Below are 18,337 nucleotides of genomic sequence, written 5' to 3' on the forward strand. Positions count from 1 at the left end.
CTATTGTTTCCTCTCCACATTTTTTTTCCTGTATCTGGGGTAAAGGAGGAGGTAAAGGGAGAGGCCCCTACCCAGTCTTTCACCCATCCCAGGTCCCTGATGTGGGGCATGCTCCGAGGGTCCTGCTCAAGTGGTTTGGATAGTTCAACAGTTGTGAATTGCTGCCAGTCTCGCCATTGCAAGCACGATGAGGTCGCTGAAGAATCCTCTGATTGACATAGTCCATCTCAGAGTCTCCGTTTGCCCTGTTTTTCAGGGATTACCTGAAAATGCCCTCCTACCCTCCCTTTCTGTAAGCCTTTATAAGCCTTGAACTTGTGCTGAATGGACGGGACATTCCTCACGAGCTGGTCTCTGGTGGTTCACGATCGGTGACCTTGGAGCCTGTTGGCAGACTTAAACCCCAAGATGTAGCAACTATGGGAATCCATATTCAGAGTTGGACAAGTCAACATTGATCTACCACATGACCTGACTGTCCCACTCCTGGGCTTATATCCAAATGAAGTCAAATTTGCATGCCACAAAGCAACTTATATGTCTGTGTTTGTAGTCCAGCCCCTGCTGCTGTTGTTGGCGAAGGAGGTAGCGAGAGCTGCTGCTGTTGCTGCGTGGCGGGCGCAGCGGCAGGGGAGCCATCACCGTGGTCAGCAGGAACTCTACAGGCACTGGCGGAGACCAGCCCGGGTTGCTGTCACTACCGCCGCCATGGCTCAGTACAAGGGCACTGCAAGCGAGGCAGGCTGTGCCATGCACCTGATGAAGACGCGAGAGAAGCAGCGTAAGCAAATGGAACAGATGAAGCAGCGGACAGCAGCGGAAAACATAAAATCCAAGGGTGACAAGAAGTTCTATACACACTACGATGCCGTGGAGGTAGAGCTCAAGTCCAGCGCCGTGAGGAGCGATCCAAGCAGCTACAGCTGAAGCTGGACAAGCTGCGGGAGAAGGAGCACAAGGAGGCCAAGCAGAAGATCTCTGGTCTGTCCTTCACTCTGGAGCAAGAGCAGGGAGTCATATATGAGGAGGAGCCGAAAATGGAACGGGTCACCACAAAGAGGAGGAAGTTAGGGAAGAATCCAGAGGTGCATATGAGCTTCTTGCCTGACCGAGAGCGTGAGGAACAGGAGAACCGGCTCCAGGAAGAGTTGCGACAGGAGTGGGAAGCCAAGCAGGCAAAGATCGAGAGTGAGGAGACTGAAATCACTTTCGGTTCCTGGGATGGCTCTGGGCACCGGCACACAGTCAAGATGAAGAAGGGCGACACGATGCAGAAGGCCCTTGAGGAAGGACTTCCGTGAGCTCAGCTCGGCTGGCGTGGAGCAGCCCATGTTCATCAAGCAGGATCTGATCCTTCCCCATCATCACAGCTTCTATCAGTTCATTGTCACCAAGGCCCGAGGAAAGAGTGGACCGCTCTTTATCTTCCACGAGCATGATGATATGCAGCTGCTCAGTGACGCCACCTTGGAGAAGGATGAATCGCATGCTGGCAAGGTGGTGCTGAGGAGTTGGTGTGAGAAGAACAAGCACATCTTCCCTGCCAGCTGCTGGGAGCCCTACGGCCCAGAGAAGAAGTGGGATACGTACACCATCCGCTGAGTAAGAAGCTGTGTGGCTTCAAATGCCCCAGGCCACTGCGGACCACTCCTGCATCTTCAGAACTCCAGATATCCCCCCTTGCCCTAATTCCGCTCCATTTCTTGTTTCAATAAGCAAGTACCCATCAAGGAAAGGAGAAAAAAAAAATGAACGAGAACTAACTTGTAAAGACAGTCCCATTCAGGATAGGGAGAACCACCTTAGATACATCGGAATAAAACCTAAACAAGGATGTGGAAGACCCAAGAATTATTCAACGTTTAAAGAGACACTAAAAGATGGAGACATGTACCATGTTCCAGGATCAGTAGAATCAAGACGGGAACATGGCCCTGTTACCAGAAGTCATACACAGATTGAATGTGATCCCACTCAATATCCACTAACTCTTGGCGTGGATGTGGGAAGAAAAGTATTCTACACTCTGCACTGCTGAGAGTGGAGTTAGGGTAAGTGCAGCTGTGGGAAATCACCCCAGGTCTCTTGCCTGCTACCTAGGGGGTGTGACCTAGAGCTTATCTGCCCTGAGGCATACCTTCCATCCCTGTAGAGGGACTGTGACCTCTGACATGATTGGAAGGTCAACGGGATTAGGCGTGCCTTTTAGCCAATCAAAGTGTCCTTATTGGGTGGAGGGACTACCTGAAAACGCCCTCCTACCCTCCCTTTGTGTAAGCCTTTATAAACCTTGAGCTTGTGCTGGATAGACAGGACATTTCTGACCAACGGTGAGGGCGAGCTGGGGAAGATGGCGGACATTCTCAGCGTCTTGAGACAGTACACCATCCAAAAGAAGGAGATCGTGGTCAAGGGGGACGAAGTCATCTTTGGGGAGTTCTCCTGGCCAAAGAACGTCAAGACCAACTATGTGGTGTGGGCGGCTGAGAAGAAAGACCAGCCGAGGGAGTACTACACGCTGGAATGCATCCTGTTCCTGCTGAGAAACGTGCACCTTTCTCATCCCGTTTATGTCCGCCGTGCAGCTGCTGAAAATATTCCTGTGGTTAAAAGACCGGACCGCAAAGATCTGCTTGGCTATCTCAACGGGGAAGCATCAACGTGCGCAAGTATTGACAGAAGCCTCCCCCTGGAGCTAGGTCTTCAGCGATCTGCTCGAGTCAAAAGAGCTGCAGATGAAGTTCTAGCAGAAGCCAAGAAACCGCGCCTTGAGAATGAAGAATGCATACGTCTGGATAGAGAGAGACTGGCTGCTCGTTTGGAGGGCCATAAGGAAGAGGTCGTACAGACTGAGCGGATTAGGTCTTTGTCTGAAGACATGACGGTGGAAAAAATTGCTGCAATCAAAGCCAAAATTATGGCTAAGAAACGAGCTACTATCAAGACCGACCTGAATGATGCTCTCACTGCCCTTAAGCCGAGGAGCTTTGTAGATGCTGAGGTAGATGTGACCCGAGAGATTGTCAGCAGGGAGAGAGTGTGGAGGACACGCAACACGATCTTACAGAGCACAGGAAAGACTTTTGCAAAGGATATTTTTGCAATTCTGCAGTCTGTGGAGGACCGAGAAGAAGGGCGGGCACCTGAACGCCGGCGACCAGCTCCAAATGCAGCCCCAGTGGATCCCACAGTGCGTTTGAAACAGCCTATCCTGGCCGCATACGACAGATACGATCAGGAGAGGTTCAAAGGAAAAGAAACGGAAGGCTTCAAAATCGACACTAGGGGCACCTACCACGGTATGCCACTGAAACTGTTAACGGAGGGTGCATCTGCCCACAAGACTCAGACACCTGCAGCACAGCCAGTACCAAGACCGCTTTCACAAGCAAGACCTCCCACGAATCAGAAGAAAGCTTCTCAAACTCCCATCATCATAATTCCTGCAGCTACCACGTCTTTGATAACCATGCTCAATGTAGAAGACCTTCTACAGGATTTCAAATTTGTCTCATCCGATGAAAAGAAGAAGCAGGGTTGTCAACGAGAACATGAAACTCTAATACAGAGAAGGAAAGAGCAAATGCAACCAGGTGGCACTGTAAGTAGTGTCACAGTACCTTACAAAGTACTAGATCAGCCCCTTAAACTTATGCCTCAAGATTGGGACCGGGTTGTGGCAGTGTTTGTGCAAGGTCCCGCTTGGCAGTTCAAAGGGTGGCCGTGGCTTTTGCCTGATGGATCACCAGTTGACATATTTGCCAGAATCAAAGCCTTCCATCTCAAGTATGAAGAAACTCGTCTAGATCCAAATGTTCAGAAATGGGACGTGACAGTGCTAGAACTCAGCCACCATAAGCGGCATTTGGATAGACTAATTTTCTTGAGGTTCTGGGACACACTGGATAGATACATGGTGAGCCATAAATCTCACTTGAGATTCTGAATTACTTGGTTCCCTCTTTTCTGGAAATCTGGATTCAGAAACACGGATATACGTTGCTGCAAAGACTGAGACTCAAGCTTTATGAATTTATCTGGAATCTGACCAATGAAGACGCTCACACATCGATCTTGCTATAGACTTTGTTTGATGCTTTGTGCTTCAAAGGGATGCTGCTTCTCATCCAGAGAAGCAAACTTTTGGCTTCCAGATATTTTGTAAATATTAGCCTTCTAGTCTGTAGTTGAAATTGTATATTTTGATAGAAGTGTTTTTTTTTTTTTTTTTTTCTCATTGGCTATATTAGCATCACTTAAGAGTTGTTTCTTTAGAAAGTAGAAGCCGGAATATAAAGGTTGTACACTTAGAGATTGCAATAAAGCTTTCAAAACCATCTTGCTTCTGATGTCTTTTATTATTTTTCTTCAAAGAGTAGCTATCTGAGTGGAGCCAAGTCTCCGATGTGTTTCTCCTTTTTTTTTTTTTTTTTTTTTTTTTTAATTTGAAAGGCGGATATACAACGGGGTGAAGAGACAGAGAGGAAGATCTTCTGTCCATTGATTCACTCCCCAAGCTGCCCCAATGGCCGGAGCTAAGCTGAGTCGAAACCAGGAGACTGGAGCCTCTCCCAGGTCTCCCATGCGGGTGCAAGGTCCCAAAGCTTTGGGCCATCCTTGACTGCTTTCCCAGGCCACGGGCAGGGAGCTGGATGGGAAGTGGGGCGGCTGGGATATGATCCGGTACCCATATGGGGTTCCAGCTCGTGCAAGGTGAGGACATTAGCCACTTCTGATTTCTTATTTCTCTGTTATTCTGTTAATGAAAATACTATAAAATCAATGGTGTATTTCCAAAAGCAAGCAAAGGAATGTGACTTGTTGTTGTTTTTGTTGTTGCTTTTTCCTGTAAATGGTGAAATGGTTAAGGACTATATTCTGCAAGAGTTTTGTGTAAAATCACTTGTTTTTTTCTTTCTTCTTCTTCTTTTTTTTGATGATTTTTACACAGTTTATTAGGGCACAAAGGCTCAAGGGCTACAGGAAAGTGGGCAAGACTATTGTTTCCTCTCCACATTTTTTTTCCTGTATCTGGGGTAAAGGAGGAGGTAAAGGGAGAGGCCCCTACCCAGTCTTTCACCCATCCCAGGTCCCTGATGTGGGGCATGCTCCGAGGGTCCTGCTCAAGTGGTTTGGATAGTTCAACAGTTGTGAATTGCTGCCAGTCTCGCCATTGCAAGCACGATGAGGTCGCTGAAGAATCCTCTGATTGACATAGTCCATCTCAGAGTCTCCGTTTGCCCTGTTTTTCAGGGATTACCTGAAAATGCCCTCCTACCCTCCCTTTCTGTAAGCCTTTATAAGCCTTGAACTTGTGCTGAATGGACGGGACATTCCTCACGAGCTGGTCTCTGGTGGTTCACGATCGGTGACCTTGGAGCCTGTTGGCAGACTTAAACCCCAAGATGTAGCAACTATGGGAATCCATATTCAGAGTTGGACAAGTCAACATTGATCTACCACATGACCTGACTGTCCCACTCCTGGGCTTATATCCAAATGAAGTCAAATTTGCATGCCACAAAGCAACTTATATGTCTGTGTTTGTAGTCCAGCCCCTGCTGCTGTTGTTGGCGAAGGAGGTAGCGAGAGCTGCTGCTGTTGCTGCGTGGCGGGCGCAGCGGCAGGGGAGCCATCACCGTGGTCAGCAGGAACTCTACAGGCACTGGCGGAGACCAGCCCGGGTTGCTGTCACTACCGCCGCCATGGCTCAGTACAAGGGCACTGCAAGCGAGGCAGGCTGTGCCATGCACCTGATGAAGACGCGAGAGAAGCAGCGTAAGCAAATGGAACAGATGAAGCAGCGGACAGCAGCGGAAAACATAAAATCCAAGGGTGACAAGAAGTTCTATACACACTACGATGCCGTGGAGGTAGAGCTCAAGTCCAGCGCCGTGAGGAGCGATCCAAGCAGCTACAGCTGAAGCTGGACAAGCTGCGGGAGAAGGAGCACAAGGAGGCCAAGCGGAAGATCTCTGGTCTGTCCTTCACTCTGGAGCAAGAGCAGGGAGTCATATATGAGGAGGAGCCGAAAATGGAACGGGTCACCACAAAGAGGAGGAAGTTAGGGAAGAATCCAGAGGTGCATATGAGCTTCTTGCCTGACCGAGAGCGTGAGGAACAGGAGAACCGGCTCCAGGAAGAGTTGCGACAGGAGTGGGAAGCCAAGCAGGCAAAGATCGAGAGTGAGGAGACTGAAATCACTTTCGGTTCCTGGGATGGCTCTGGGCACCGGCACACAGTCAAGATGAAGAAGGGCGACACGATGCAGCAGTTGCTGCAGAGAGCCATTAAGCTCCCACCTGGAGGAGCTTGCTAGAGGATGCTGAGGCAAATCCACATCATAAAGCCATATTAGAATCTCATGTTTTAGGTAAAATCCATTTAAAGTGTATCTAAATTTGCTAGGAGAAAACCCAAGAGGTTGGCGCGGGTGATTGGTGATGAAAAAGTGGCTCCGTGGTTAATAGACTCAGGCCCAATTCTAACCAAGGAAGCTGGACTAATACACAGAGAAATGAAAGTGATCCCTAGTTTCTCTCATGTCAGAAATCCAATGGAATAGCTCTCATAGAAGATCGTCACCTTCTACATAAGGGATGAGTCAGATCCCCAAAATGACACCTGTGTCCCAAATTGTCATTTCAGAGCACAGGAGCTGCTCATTTGTGGAGTCAAATCTGTGCAACACCTACAAGAGGAGCAAGTGGAAGTCAGAGGAACCTGGATTCACATAACCTCTTGCTGGGATGAACAGAAATCCTCTGAGTCTCATTCTCAATTTCCGGATGAAAATATCATGTAACACTTAGGGAATGAAGCCTAACAACATTTTCCGATTAGCTCCACTTAACTCAAGGTCATTGCTAGGCTTGATGACTTGCTGGAACAAGGGATCATCCTTCTGTTTGTAACACTCCCTAGCCTGCTCAAAAACAGCCATAGCCTTTGGTGTTTCAGCCCTGGTCCTCCACTGGCATCCAGTGGTGAGAAATGGGAAGATAGAAATACCAGCTCAAGTCCAGCAGCACAAGAAACCCAAGCACTGATCCAGGAAGGTGGAGCTCAGGCAGGTTGCATGACTCCCAACAGAGCCCACAGTGAGGAGTGGAAGAAATGTGACTGCAAGCCCACTGTCAGCTGAAATCTGCAGAGATGGCGGTTTCCAATTCTAAGCAGGAAGATAGTGTCATTCATGATCAGGTGCCAGGGGCAAGCTGTCTTCTCTTAGGTATCATGTTAAACAAGGCACCAAATCAGGGCCAAGGATTCATTCAAGTGGAACCCACTATTTTATAATCCAATTAGCATTTCCAAAGGTCTTGACAACTAGTGGCAGGTTTGTTCACTGAGCCTCCTTTCTGAAGCCCTGAGCCCCAGGTCTGTGTCCTTCCATTTGCTTTATTTGCATGGTCTAAGCTTTCTGTCTCCCACCTCCTGCAAAGTAAAAATGATTACACAGACTTGCTTGCTTTCCACAAAGGAGATAATCCAGGTCTAGCGGTCACTCCCTCCTGACAGAGAATGACAGGTGTCCCTGAGAAACAATCACAGTGGCCAGAGAGACAGAGAGCTTTATTTTGCTTCACCTTTTGCCTGGCACTGGATATCACAGTATATGATAATGTTACAATGTACAGACTTCCTTTCTAGGAGCAATCTGAAAGAATTTCATCTTAGGGCCCACATTGTGGCTTATCAAGCTAATCCTTAGCCTGCAGTGCCAGCATCCTACAGGGGCACCACATAGGACACCTGAAAGCAGCTCCTGGCCCCTGATTCTAATTGGCTCAGCTCTGACCTTACAGCCATTTGGAGAGTACACCAGCAATTGGAGGGACCCCTGCCCCCTCTCTTTCTTGCCTCTCTCTGTATATCTGCCTCCCTCTCAAATAAGAATGATTAAAAATGTTTAAAAAGAATTCTTTTTTGGAAATATCCAGGAAAAAAATTACATAAAAACCACCTCCCCAAATTCACAAAACTATCACATACTGACAATTTTCATTGAAGTCAATGAGAGTCAAAAACACCCACTGCAATGTGGGTGTAAATTGAGGTTTACAGGATTCACTAAACCACAGTTCTTCTCACCTGGGGTCAAGTCTTTAATGCTATGTTTTCCCTGCTTATCAACAGCACCATTTGTACAAGCCTCATTTATGTTCCCTTTGACTACCCAGTACTGCCCTAGTATTAATGAAAGAGAATATTTGCTTTTCTAAGCACAGTGTGAAGAGATTTGGTAATAAATGCTGACTCCCTTGGGAGCTCAACCTGGGCTCACTAAGCTGAATAGATGGTGCACACACCCAGGTGCAGAGCAAGTGAGTCACCAGCAGGTGGCGTGGGTTGGATCCATTTTCTAGATGGTCAGTGATTCCTGGTAATTCCACTTTCAACTCCCAGTGACTGACTGGAAGAGGTCTCCAAGTGCCGTTTAAGCCCCTCTGGTCACGATCAGAAGAATAAGGAAGATACTTTTTTCTAGCAAAAGCTAAACTTCTAAGGAATATTAAAATTGCAGAAGTCTCCTCTTTTTTTGCCCTTTCCATTGTCCTCTGTGTGCTCTGGCTGCAGACTCTTGGGTCCCTTAGAAACAGAACTGCTACCTCACCGTGGCCTCTAACAAGATGATTCTGCCATCTTAAAGGGAACAGCTTGTGTAACTTTGGGAAAAACATGGCAAGCCTCTGGGGTTGGTTTTCTGACAGCACTAAAGTCAACATAATGAAATAACAAATGCTACTTTCTGTCCTGCTTTGCAATGTGCATGCAGTACCTGCTGCTAAGGCAAGAAGGGATCCTGACTGGTCCTGCCCATTTTTTAAAAATGTTGATGACCTTTATATAGTTGACTATGGCTCAAAGGGTCAAGGGCTACAGGAAAGTGGATAAGGCTCTTGTTTCCACATTTCTTTCTTCCTTCTTGTATCTGGGGAAAGGGGAGAGACAAAGGGAGAAGCCACACCAACTGTCCCCGATGTGAGCCATTCTCTGAGAACACTGCTCAAGTTGTTTCAATAGTTTGACTGTTCTGAATTGCTGCCAATTTTGCCATTCCAAGCACGGTGAAATCTCTTACACTGTCAGGCAGAGTCCACGTTAGCACCTCCACTTGCTCAGATTTTCGCTACCAACACTTGGCTGGAGTAATTGATCCAGTTGTTCTATCCTCTGCTCTAGTAGCAGGTGTTACAAGTAGGCTCCAATGTACTATCATATCCTTCATGTCCACCTGCATTTGCTGTCCACTTCTGTGTCTGAGCCTCTGAAGAGGCTCAGCTTTACTCCATGGTCAGACCATGGAATGTGCAAATCTCATCCTGGTTGGGGTTCTGAGTTCAGTTTGATTGGGGTGAACCCCAAGAAAACTTTGTTTGAGATGATTCCAGACCAGATTCTTGTGTGAGCTTGCCAGTACAGGGTCTGGCACAGATCATTGCCTGAATCAGCCTCTACATATGCCGGTGGTTGCAATTTCTAGGTCAGTTTTATTTCCAGCCCTGCCTTCTACACAAACCAATGGATTTTGGTGCCAAGCCCGATCCTGTCCACCATACGTTTGGCCCTCACACAACCCAGTGGGAGCTACAGCCTCTTCAGAGCAATCGGCAGTAACCCCCACCAAGCCAGAACCCTCTGACATGTTTCCCGTGCTTGCCAGTATGTGCAGCAGACTGGTCCAGTGTGTCCCGCATCCCATTCAGTTCTCACATGTCAATGGGCATTGAAGCCTAGTTCAACTCTGGTGCCATTTGGTGTGTAGGCCACATAAAACCAGGATTTGCTCCCCTCTGTGTCAGCCGTGGTCATGGCCAGTGCCCCAAGCATTGAGTCTAACCTGGTACTTCCAGCAGCTGCCATGCAGATGGAAGCTCCCTCCACCCAAGCCCCACGCCCCGCCCATTTTTGAGATGGAAATACTGCCAAGAAAGTGAATCCAAGATAAGCATTTGTGTCACTATGTGACACTGGAAAAGGTTATTTTATTCATACAAGCACTCATTTGTTCAATTAAGAGAAAGGGAAGAGGCTCCCACATACTGATTCAGTGCACAAGGGCCCACAAGTGGCAGGCATGGCCTGGGTTGAATGTGGAACCGGACCTCCATCCAGTCAGTGGGGACACAAGTACTTGAGCCAGCTCTGCTGCCTCCTAGGCAGATTTGTGGTGTAGTTTTCCTTCAGGCTCCTGAACATGACCACTGGGACACTCTGCTGCCACAGCAGTACCTCACAGGGCTCCAGGTCCATCTCTTCATCTTCACCCAGCTGGATCTCCTCAGGGTTGTCCTGCTGGGCTGTCTCGGCCAGCTCCTCACAGGCAGCATTGCTCCTCCCAAACAAGATCTTGCTCTGGGATCGCTGGGACTTGTCCCGCTTAGCCTGGGCTACCAGCTGCCTGGCCCTCTGTTCCAGCAGCCTCATGTCATCCACACCACTCTACCCCAGGGCCAGGTCAGACATGGTGCCTGTAGCACTGCCCAACACCTTGAGCATGTGGAAGGCCATGAAGTTGATCTGTGTATTGTAGATGGCCTCCACACTGCGGTGGACCTGCAGCATCTTGTGGATCATGTCCTCATTGCCCTGACATGCCTCGAACTCCTTCCAAGTCTTCCAGAAGGCACTGGTCAACCTTGGGTCACAGATTTGCGAGCAGAAGCTGTAGATGGAGTGGGCCTGGTCAATCTCCCTGAGCTTGCACTCCATCTCCGTGAACTGCAGGCACATCTCCGGGACATGCTTGTCTGACAGCACCTTGATGGCCTTCTGGTAGATGCTGCAGGTACTCATGAACCTGTAGATCTCAGCTGCCCTCTTGATGTAGAGTTGGAGCATGTTGTGCAGGCTCAACAGCGAGGGTTGCGTGCTCATACATGGCCATGGCGTGCAAGGCCAGGCCCCACTCCTCCTCCAGCTGTGCATACAACAAGTAGAGTCTTGCAGTATTTGGAGGGCAGCCATCCAGCACCTGTTCAAAGAGGTCCCAGGTCTGCTCCAGCTTACTGCCCCCTTACCGAGTGATGAACTTGGCCAGGTAGAAGCTCCAGATATCGGACATGTTGGGCCACTCAAACAGTGAGATGCCACGCTCATAGGCCTTGAAGCTGTCCTCAAAGTACTTATGCTCCTCCAGGAACACGGCATAGCGGATAACCGTGAGGGGCATGGCGATTCTCAGGTCCAGAATGCTGTCATACACTGCCTTGGTGGACTGGAAGGTGCTCAGGCTCTCCTCCAGGTCGACGAGCATTGATCATAGCTTCAGGGACTAGTACACGCATCTCTGCAGGGTCTCTGAGCTGTTGAAGTAGTCAGCCGGGGGGGCAGGCAGTGCTGTGGCCTTCCTCAGCAGCCTCAGTGCCGCCTTCTAGTTCTTGTGCACAGCTCCAGCTCCCCACACTGGTCCCGCCCACTGGCCAGGTTGTCCAGCTGCTTGAAGTTCACCTTCATGGCCTTCTCCAGGATTACACGGGCATCGTCCAGCTACCCACTGTCTTCATAAAACTTGGCAAATGCAACCTACAACGTGTAGGCCTTGCCCATGGCCTAGAAGGGGTCCACTGTCTGCACGGCCTCCATGTATGTCTTGATGATCTCACCAGGATGGCCTTCATGCAGAGCCACGCGTTTATGCCACTCTTATACTTTATTCATGTTCTGGTGGATCAGAATGCTGTTGGGTAGCAGGGGCTGCCAGTCGATGAGCTGTTCAAAGCGGGCCAGGGGCAGCTCCAGGTGCATGTCCTCATCCTCCTTCTCACACCCCAGTTCCGAGGCTGCCTCCATCTTGGCAGAGATCAAGCTCTCCTCAAACTGGGCGTAGCTGTCAAAAACCTGTGTGAAGTTTCTCACAGTCATCACGGTCTTGATGGCCTCCTCGTACACTTTCCAAGCCTTCTCAAAGTGGCCGCTACGGCTGTAGTAGCCAGCAAGTACTAGAGCTTGAGCTTGCCCAGGTGGTTGGTGAAGCAGGTGAGGCCCCAGCGGATGATGGCTTCCATGTAGAGGGAATGCACCTTGTTAGACTTCTGCAACATGAGGTCACACAGCTCGAACCACAGCTGGTACCTGGACTTGCCGGCCTTGGACACAAAGTGTTCATCATTGACCACGGTGGCCAGGCACTGTGCCTCCTCGTCCAGCCGATCACTGCCCTTGAGGTAGTCAATATATTCCTCAGCGTTCTCGGGTCTCACCTTGAAGAAGCACCTGTAGACTCGCATGGCTGTCTCAGGCAGAGGGTGTGAGCCCAGGAAACACAGGTACAGGGGCCAGAGGCGGCAGTGCTGTGTGATGCACAGGGCCGGCAGGGTGTGTTTGAAGGTGTGGTGTGTGTGATGCAGCCCTGGTCCATCAGGAGCTGGCAGTAATCCAGCCACAGTGGGGGCATCTTGTGCATGAATACTAAGACCCTCTCGTGACAGTTGTTGACATCCTCATAGGCGGGGTCTGTCACACAGCGGTGCTTCACCTGGGCACTCCACTCCTTTAGGTAATGTGACCAGAGCTTGTAGCTGCCAGGCAGGACATTGAGCGCCGGCTCATACAGCTGGTTGAGCCTGGGTTTGGAGACCCCCTGTTTGAACTTGATGTAGCAGAGCCAGGATTTGATGCAGTACTTGTTTTGTGTGATCTCCTTTTCAAAGGGAAGATCCTCATCTGATGCTGATTTCCCCAGTTGCTGCATCTTGGGATTTTAAGTCCGCCAACAGGTCCCGAGGTCACTGGTCCTCATGCAATGGTGTTCTTCTATTGAAGAACCACCAGAGAAAAGCTGGTGAGGATTGTCCTGTCTATTCAGCACAAGTTCAAGGTTTATAAAGGCTGATGGAAAGGGAGGGTAGGAGGGTGTTTTCAGGTAGTCCCTTCACCCAATAATGTCCCTGTGATTGGCTAAAAGGCACACCTAATCCTCTTGAACAAACAATCCTGTCAGAGGTCACAATTCCTATCAGGGTTGGAAGTTACAGTTTACCTGCAGAAGCGCACACTCAGGTTGTTGGGCAGATGCAGGACGGCTCTGCAGGGCAGCATCGTGCTGACTGCTTCTCCCTCCTCAGCCACCAGTCGCTGACCCTGGTGGCCTGGCTGGCCATGTACGGAGGCTGGACTAGACTGTACAGTGCACGCACTGCACAGTGGGCTTCTGCTGCATGCTGAATTTGCCTGGGATGCTGCAGCACAGGAGACCATGCGGGCCTGAATTGTTCCGGGAACACCTACGGGAGTGGTTCTGTTGTGTCCAAAATGGCTTTTCAGGCAGTTTCCTGAGCTGGTGAAGACTGCTTTCGATAGGAATCAGTGAATGACCTTGATGAGGAGAGCTGTGTTTTTCACATGGGAAAGGTGAGGGCTGGGGAGGGGAAGGCACAGGCAGAGGGCACGACACCTGCGGGGAGTCAGACCCGTGGGGAGTTGGTGCATCAGAGATGAACACGCTTTGCTTTCCCATTCAGAGGAGCCAAGTGCTGAGCCTGTTAACACAGCACAGCAGAATGCACAGGAAGTCCAGGGACCTACAAGAAAGACAGGAAGAGACCTGACCATGACCCACCACCACTGGTCATTCAGGGCCAATGGAGCCCAAAGAGCCACTGCCCCCTGGCCACAAGCCGCTACAGACATGTGCTTGGCACCTAACTCAGCTAACCCCTCAATGGCCATGTGTCTTTCCGCAATGCCCCTTTGACATGGAACATGCCTGTTTTTCCCTGGGCTGGGGCCTCTTGCAGAAGCAGCCCATCCCTGGTTTACAGGCTGCCCAGCACTGAGCGGCCCAGCCCGTTTTCCCACCATCAGTTGGCAAGCTAGATGCAAGAAGGAGCGCCCCCTCCCAGGGGTCCAGCCTTCTCACATCACCAGAGAGGGGCAATGACTGCTGACCACATGTGAGCGTGGGCTGTCCATGGCAAGCTGCCCCCAGCACTGCAATTGCAGGGACATTCCAGCAGCTTCTGAGAGCTGTTTTTCCTCATGGTCCCCTGCCACAGCATCGCCACTGTGACCACAGTACTAGAAAAGTCTGTGGAGACTGCAGAGTCTCTAGGTGTGAGTGAGCAGGCCCCAAGAAAAAATTAAGAACTGTATGACTAGATGCTAAAGAATAGGGGAGGAGGGTTCCAGGACAAAACCTGACCTGTTTTATTTTTTGAGATAGTTAGATATAAAGAGAGAGACAGAGAGAGATCTTCTATGCTCTGGGTCACTCCCCAGAAGGCAACAGCCAGAGGTGAGCAGGGCTATGGCCAGATCTCACACGTGGGTGCTGAGGACCAGCGACTTGGACCATCCTTTGCTGTCCCAAGCACATTAATAAAGAGCTGGACTGGAAGTGGAGCAGCGAGGACTAGAACTGGTGCCCACACAGGATGCCATTGTCATCAAGTGCTGCCCACACCTTGATCCCCTGAAGCCAGTTGTCGTCATTCCCACTAATCCCCTGGCACAGCTGGCAGTGGGGAGCAAGAGTGAGAAGGAAGCACAGCATCCCTGTAGTCTCAACATGCGGGCCCAGCTTCCCCGGAAGTCGAGATGCCCAGCTCCAGCCCTGGCACGACAGGCATTTTGTGAACTCCAGCTCAAGTAGCATCTTCCCCCTGCAAGTTCCAACTGAGATGCTGACTTGATGGCTCAGAATTGCTGGCTAGATCTTCCACTGAAAATTAAGGTCACTGGGAACAAAAATAATTCTACTTGATTAATGATCATTTTTAAACAGGGAGCAAGAACTTTAAAAAAAAAAAAAAACTGTTACCGGCAAATTGAATTAAAAGAATATCATTAAAATGTCCATATTACTGAAAGAAATTTAGTTTCAGTGTGATTTCAATCAAATTACCAAAGCCATCCTCCTCAGATCTAGAAAACATGATACTCAAGTTCCATGGAAACACAAATAACACAGAATAGCTAAAGAAATCTTCAACAACAAAAAGCAAGCTGAGGTGTCCCAGTACAGAGTTCAGATGCGCTCAGAGTCATCACAATCCAAACAGCCTGGCACCAGACAAAGCAGCCACATGGACAGTGGGACAGAAAAGAAATCCCGGAAATCAGGTCACACATCTACAACCAACACTTGACAAATGAAGTCAGTAGAAGACAGTATCTTCTACCAATGGTGCTGAAAAACTGGATCTACACATGCACAAGAGTGAAACGAGGCTCCTCCTGACAGCTTACACAACTAATGCAAGCGGATGAAGGATCCACACCCTGACACCGTCAAATCATTGGAAGAAAACATTGAGGAAACACCCCGAGACACAGACACAGGCAAGACCCTCAGATGCACAGGCAGGAAAAGCAAGATGGCAATGGGATCGTGGTGAGCTAGGAAATATCTGCACTGCAAAGGGAACAGAACCACCGTGAGGCAGCCACCAGCACAGGAGGAAATGCATGCAAACTCTGCAGCCGACAGAGAACTAACATCTAGGACCTATGAAGAGCTCCAGAAAGTCAGCAGCTGTCCAGGAGTACGTGGGCAGTGAGCATGCTGGTCCGCGGGCCCATGGAGCACTTCTCCAAGAGGGCTGTGTAATTATATGAACGATCAGTGAAGTTGTTTTAGCAGGCACCAAACCTGGCCTATTCCAAGGGCTTACCAAGGTCTATCTTGGGCTTTTCCATGTCCTTTCCTTAATGTTTCCTACTGCTGTCTAATCAAAAACAAATAACTCAAGAGAGAGAGAGGAGGAGGAAAGAAGGGAGGAAAGGACCCAGCACATTAGCCTAGTGGCTAAAGTCCTCACTTGTATCTGCTCCACTTCCCTTCCAGCTCCCTGCTTGTAGCCTGAGCAAGCAGTGCATGACAACCCAAAGCCCTGGGACTCTGCACCACACGGGAGACCCAGAAGAGGCTCCTGGCTCCTGGGTTTTAATCAGCTCAACTCTGGCCGTTGCGGCAACTTGGGGAGTGAAGCAGCAGATGGAAGATCTTTCTTTGTCTCTCCCTCACTCTGCAAATCTGACTGTCCAATAAAAATAAATCAAGAAAAAAACAGAAAGGAAGGAGGAGGGGATTGAGAGAGAATGACAGACAGGTGGCAGAGAGGGGAAGCAGGGAGGGAAGAGGAAGGAGATACTTAGGTGGGCAAGGCTCGGGTTTTCAGGGGGAAATGGGGATTGGAGCAGTAGCTCTGGCCTCCCTGGAGTGGGCTGCAGCACCTCCTCTGGGATGGCCTTGCTGCATGCTCTTTAGGGTCACCACTGGCCTTCCATCCCTACTCCATGGGCTGACCCAAAAGTGAGGATCCCACAAAGGGGTCTTAACCTCTGATGCCCTAGGACATGTGGGAGGGACGACAGTGAGACAGGGCTGCTCCCTGCCTGGCTCAACAGGCCCACAAACCAACACTGGGCAGCAGGCAGTCCTGACTCCCTGCTAGGACTTTTTCTAAACACACCATTTAAATCCCAGAAATGATTGAGTCATGTCAGTTGGCTTTCTCTTTCTCCACATGAGTGATGTGTCAACACTCTCAATCTGCTCTAGTTAGGCCCATCAGAGCCTGGGTACAATAAGCACAAACAACAGGCTCCATGGAAAAAACCCCTCTCTGCACCAAAGTAAGCACACACCCCTCCCCGCACCTCTGTCAGGGTTCACAGCACACACCCCTCCCCACACCCCTGTCAGGGTTCACAGCACACACCCCTCCCCACACCCCTGTCAGGGTTCACAGCACACAACCCTCCCCGCACCCCTGTCAGAGCTCACAGCACACACCCCTCCCTGCAACCCGTCAGGGCTCACAGCACACAGCCCTCTGAAGTGTCTCTTCTAGACCCTGAGAGCAAGTTGAGCAGGCTGAGAAGCTTATTCCAGGGCTCCAGGTGGGACAGGGAAAACCAGAGTGTTGACCATGGGCTGCCAGGCCTGGGCTTTTGTCATCCCAACAAAATGGCCCACCTCTGACACAGGCTGGCATGTTGGGAGCTGCCAGGGTCTGTCAATTCTGGACTCAAGCATGGGCACCCACTCAGACAGCCATGCCCTGAGCACTGTCCTAAAGGCCTGATCTCCCTGCTGCCTTGTGCCCCCACTCCCTGGGCCCGCTCAACACCTGCCTCAGACTCTCCTGCAGAAGTAAGAACTGATGCCTTCTTCAGTTGGCACCCCGCACTCTGAGGGTGAGGGGCTAGCCCAAGGTGAAGTCAGAGAAGCCCATGTCTCCAGGAGTCAGGTCCAGGCCCTGGTCTTCCAGTGTGTCCTCTTCCACTCCTTTCCCAGCAGGGGGCACCAGGCCATCACCTTCCCGAGATCCCTCCTTCCAGGTCAGGCCCCAGGGCTCCCAGCTGGGCTGGCTAAGGCAGGATGTGAATCCCCTAAGGGTTCAGGCTCAGAACCTCCTGGCAGAGGACACCTCCACAGGACTGGGAGGGCATGCAGGGAACCCCTTGTTGTTGCTGAGGATCCGCTGCCCAGAAAGGGATCAGGGAGGCCCCATGTGTCAAAGCATCATGAAACCCAGGAAGTTAAATAAAGCTTTGACCAATGCAGCTGGGGGAGGAGTAATACATGACTGTAGGAATAGTTCAACCCTACCCTTGCCAGAGGTGTGACTGCAGCCCCCTCCCACAACTGGCCTCCAGCCATAAATATCCACCTGATGCTGAGAGGACCCGCAGCAAGCCCTGCAGGCCCTACCTGGAGGCAGGCAGGAAAAAAAAAGACACAGGAAAATGGTTGCAGGCAGCTTGGACCCAGCATGCTAAGCAGGACCACCTCAAGCCACCAGAACCCACACCTGCTCTCCTCACTGTCACAGCCCCGGGCCACCGCTCGGTGCTCACAGGAGAGAAGAGACACGCAGCCCCCAGATGCCAGCCTGTGCTGCATAGCTGCTCTCTTCACTCTGCCACAGCTTACAGCCCTGGGTTGCCCACTTGGTGCCCCCAGACCCCACCTGCACAGACCCGCTGTCACACTCTACCTTCAGTAAACTCTGCTTCCACTGAGCCAGCTCTGATGGACTTCTGTCTCACCAAGGTCCAGGACTCTCCTAAGGCAGCGGGTCACACATCCTGGCTGGCCCGTACCTACTGGCCATGTGACCTCGGGAAGCCATGGTGCTGGGGTTGGGGGCTGCTCCTGCCCTTGCTGGTATAGCTGGGACTCATCTGCTATCCCCCACCACCATCATACTCACACGTCATGTTAGCTACAGTGCCAGGCCAACAGTTCAGGCGCAGCTCATTTCTGGAGCTGGCCTCTGTTGTGCCGGCCACGACGACAGGGTTTCTGGATGGATTCAGTACCCGTGGGGCAGCCGGCAGGTCCTGGACGGCGGGCAGGCGGGGTCAGACCTTGGAGCAGCCGGCA

At 50.6% G+C, this 18,337-nt stretch overlaps 1 protein-coding gene and 3 pseudogenes across 1 annotated transcript; 3 read left to right on the plus strand and 1 right to left on the minus strand.

Moving 5' to 3' along the window:
• Positions 1-708: 708 nt before the first annotated feature.
• LOC131479633 (protein FAM50A-like) lies at positions 709-1,602 on the plus strand (annotated as a pseudogene).
• Positions 1,603-2,350: 748 nt separating this feature from the next.
• Positions 2,351-4,017, plus strand: LOC131479634 (parafibromin-like). The gene has a single exon (XM_058660985.1). It carries the CDS (start codon positions 2,351-2,353, stop codon positions 3,944-3,946), a length of 1,596 nt encoding a protein of 531 aa, XP_058516968.1. The 3' UTR covers positions 3,947-4,017.
• Positions 4,018-5,705: 1,688 nt separating this feature from the next.
• LOC131478324 (protein FAM50A-like) lies at positions 5,706-6,319 on the plus strand (annotated as a pseudogene).
• A 3,800-nt stretch (positions 6,320-10,119) lies between these two features.
• On the minus strand, positions 10,120-12,697 carry LOC131478327 (pre-mRNA-splicing factor SYF1-like; annotated as a pseudogene).
• Between the last annotated feature and the right edge of the window lie 5,640 nt (positions 12,698-18,337).

This window comes from Ochotona princeps, chromosome 2, assembly GCF_030435755.1.
Source record: "Ochotona princeps isolate mOchPri1 chromosome 2, mOchPri1.hap1, whole genome shotgun sequence".
NCBI lineage: Eukaryota > Metazoa > Chordata > Mammalia > Lagomorpha > Ochotonidae > Ochotona > Ochotona princeps.

Excerpts from the sequence above, each read along its gene's own strand:
- LOC131479634 (XM_058660985.1), top strand. The coding sequence starts at position 2,351 with ATGGCGGACATTCTCAGCGTCTTGAGACAGTACACCATCCAAAAGAAG.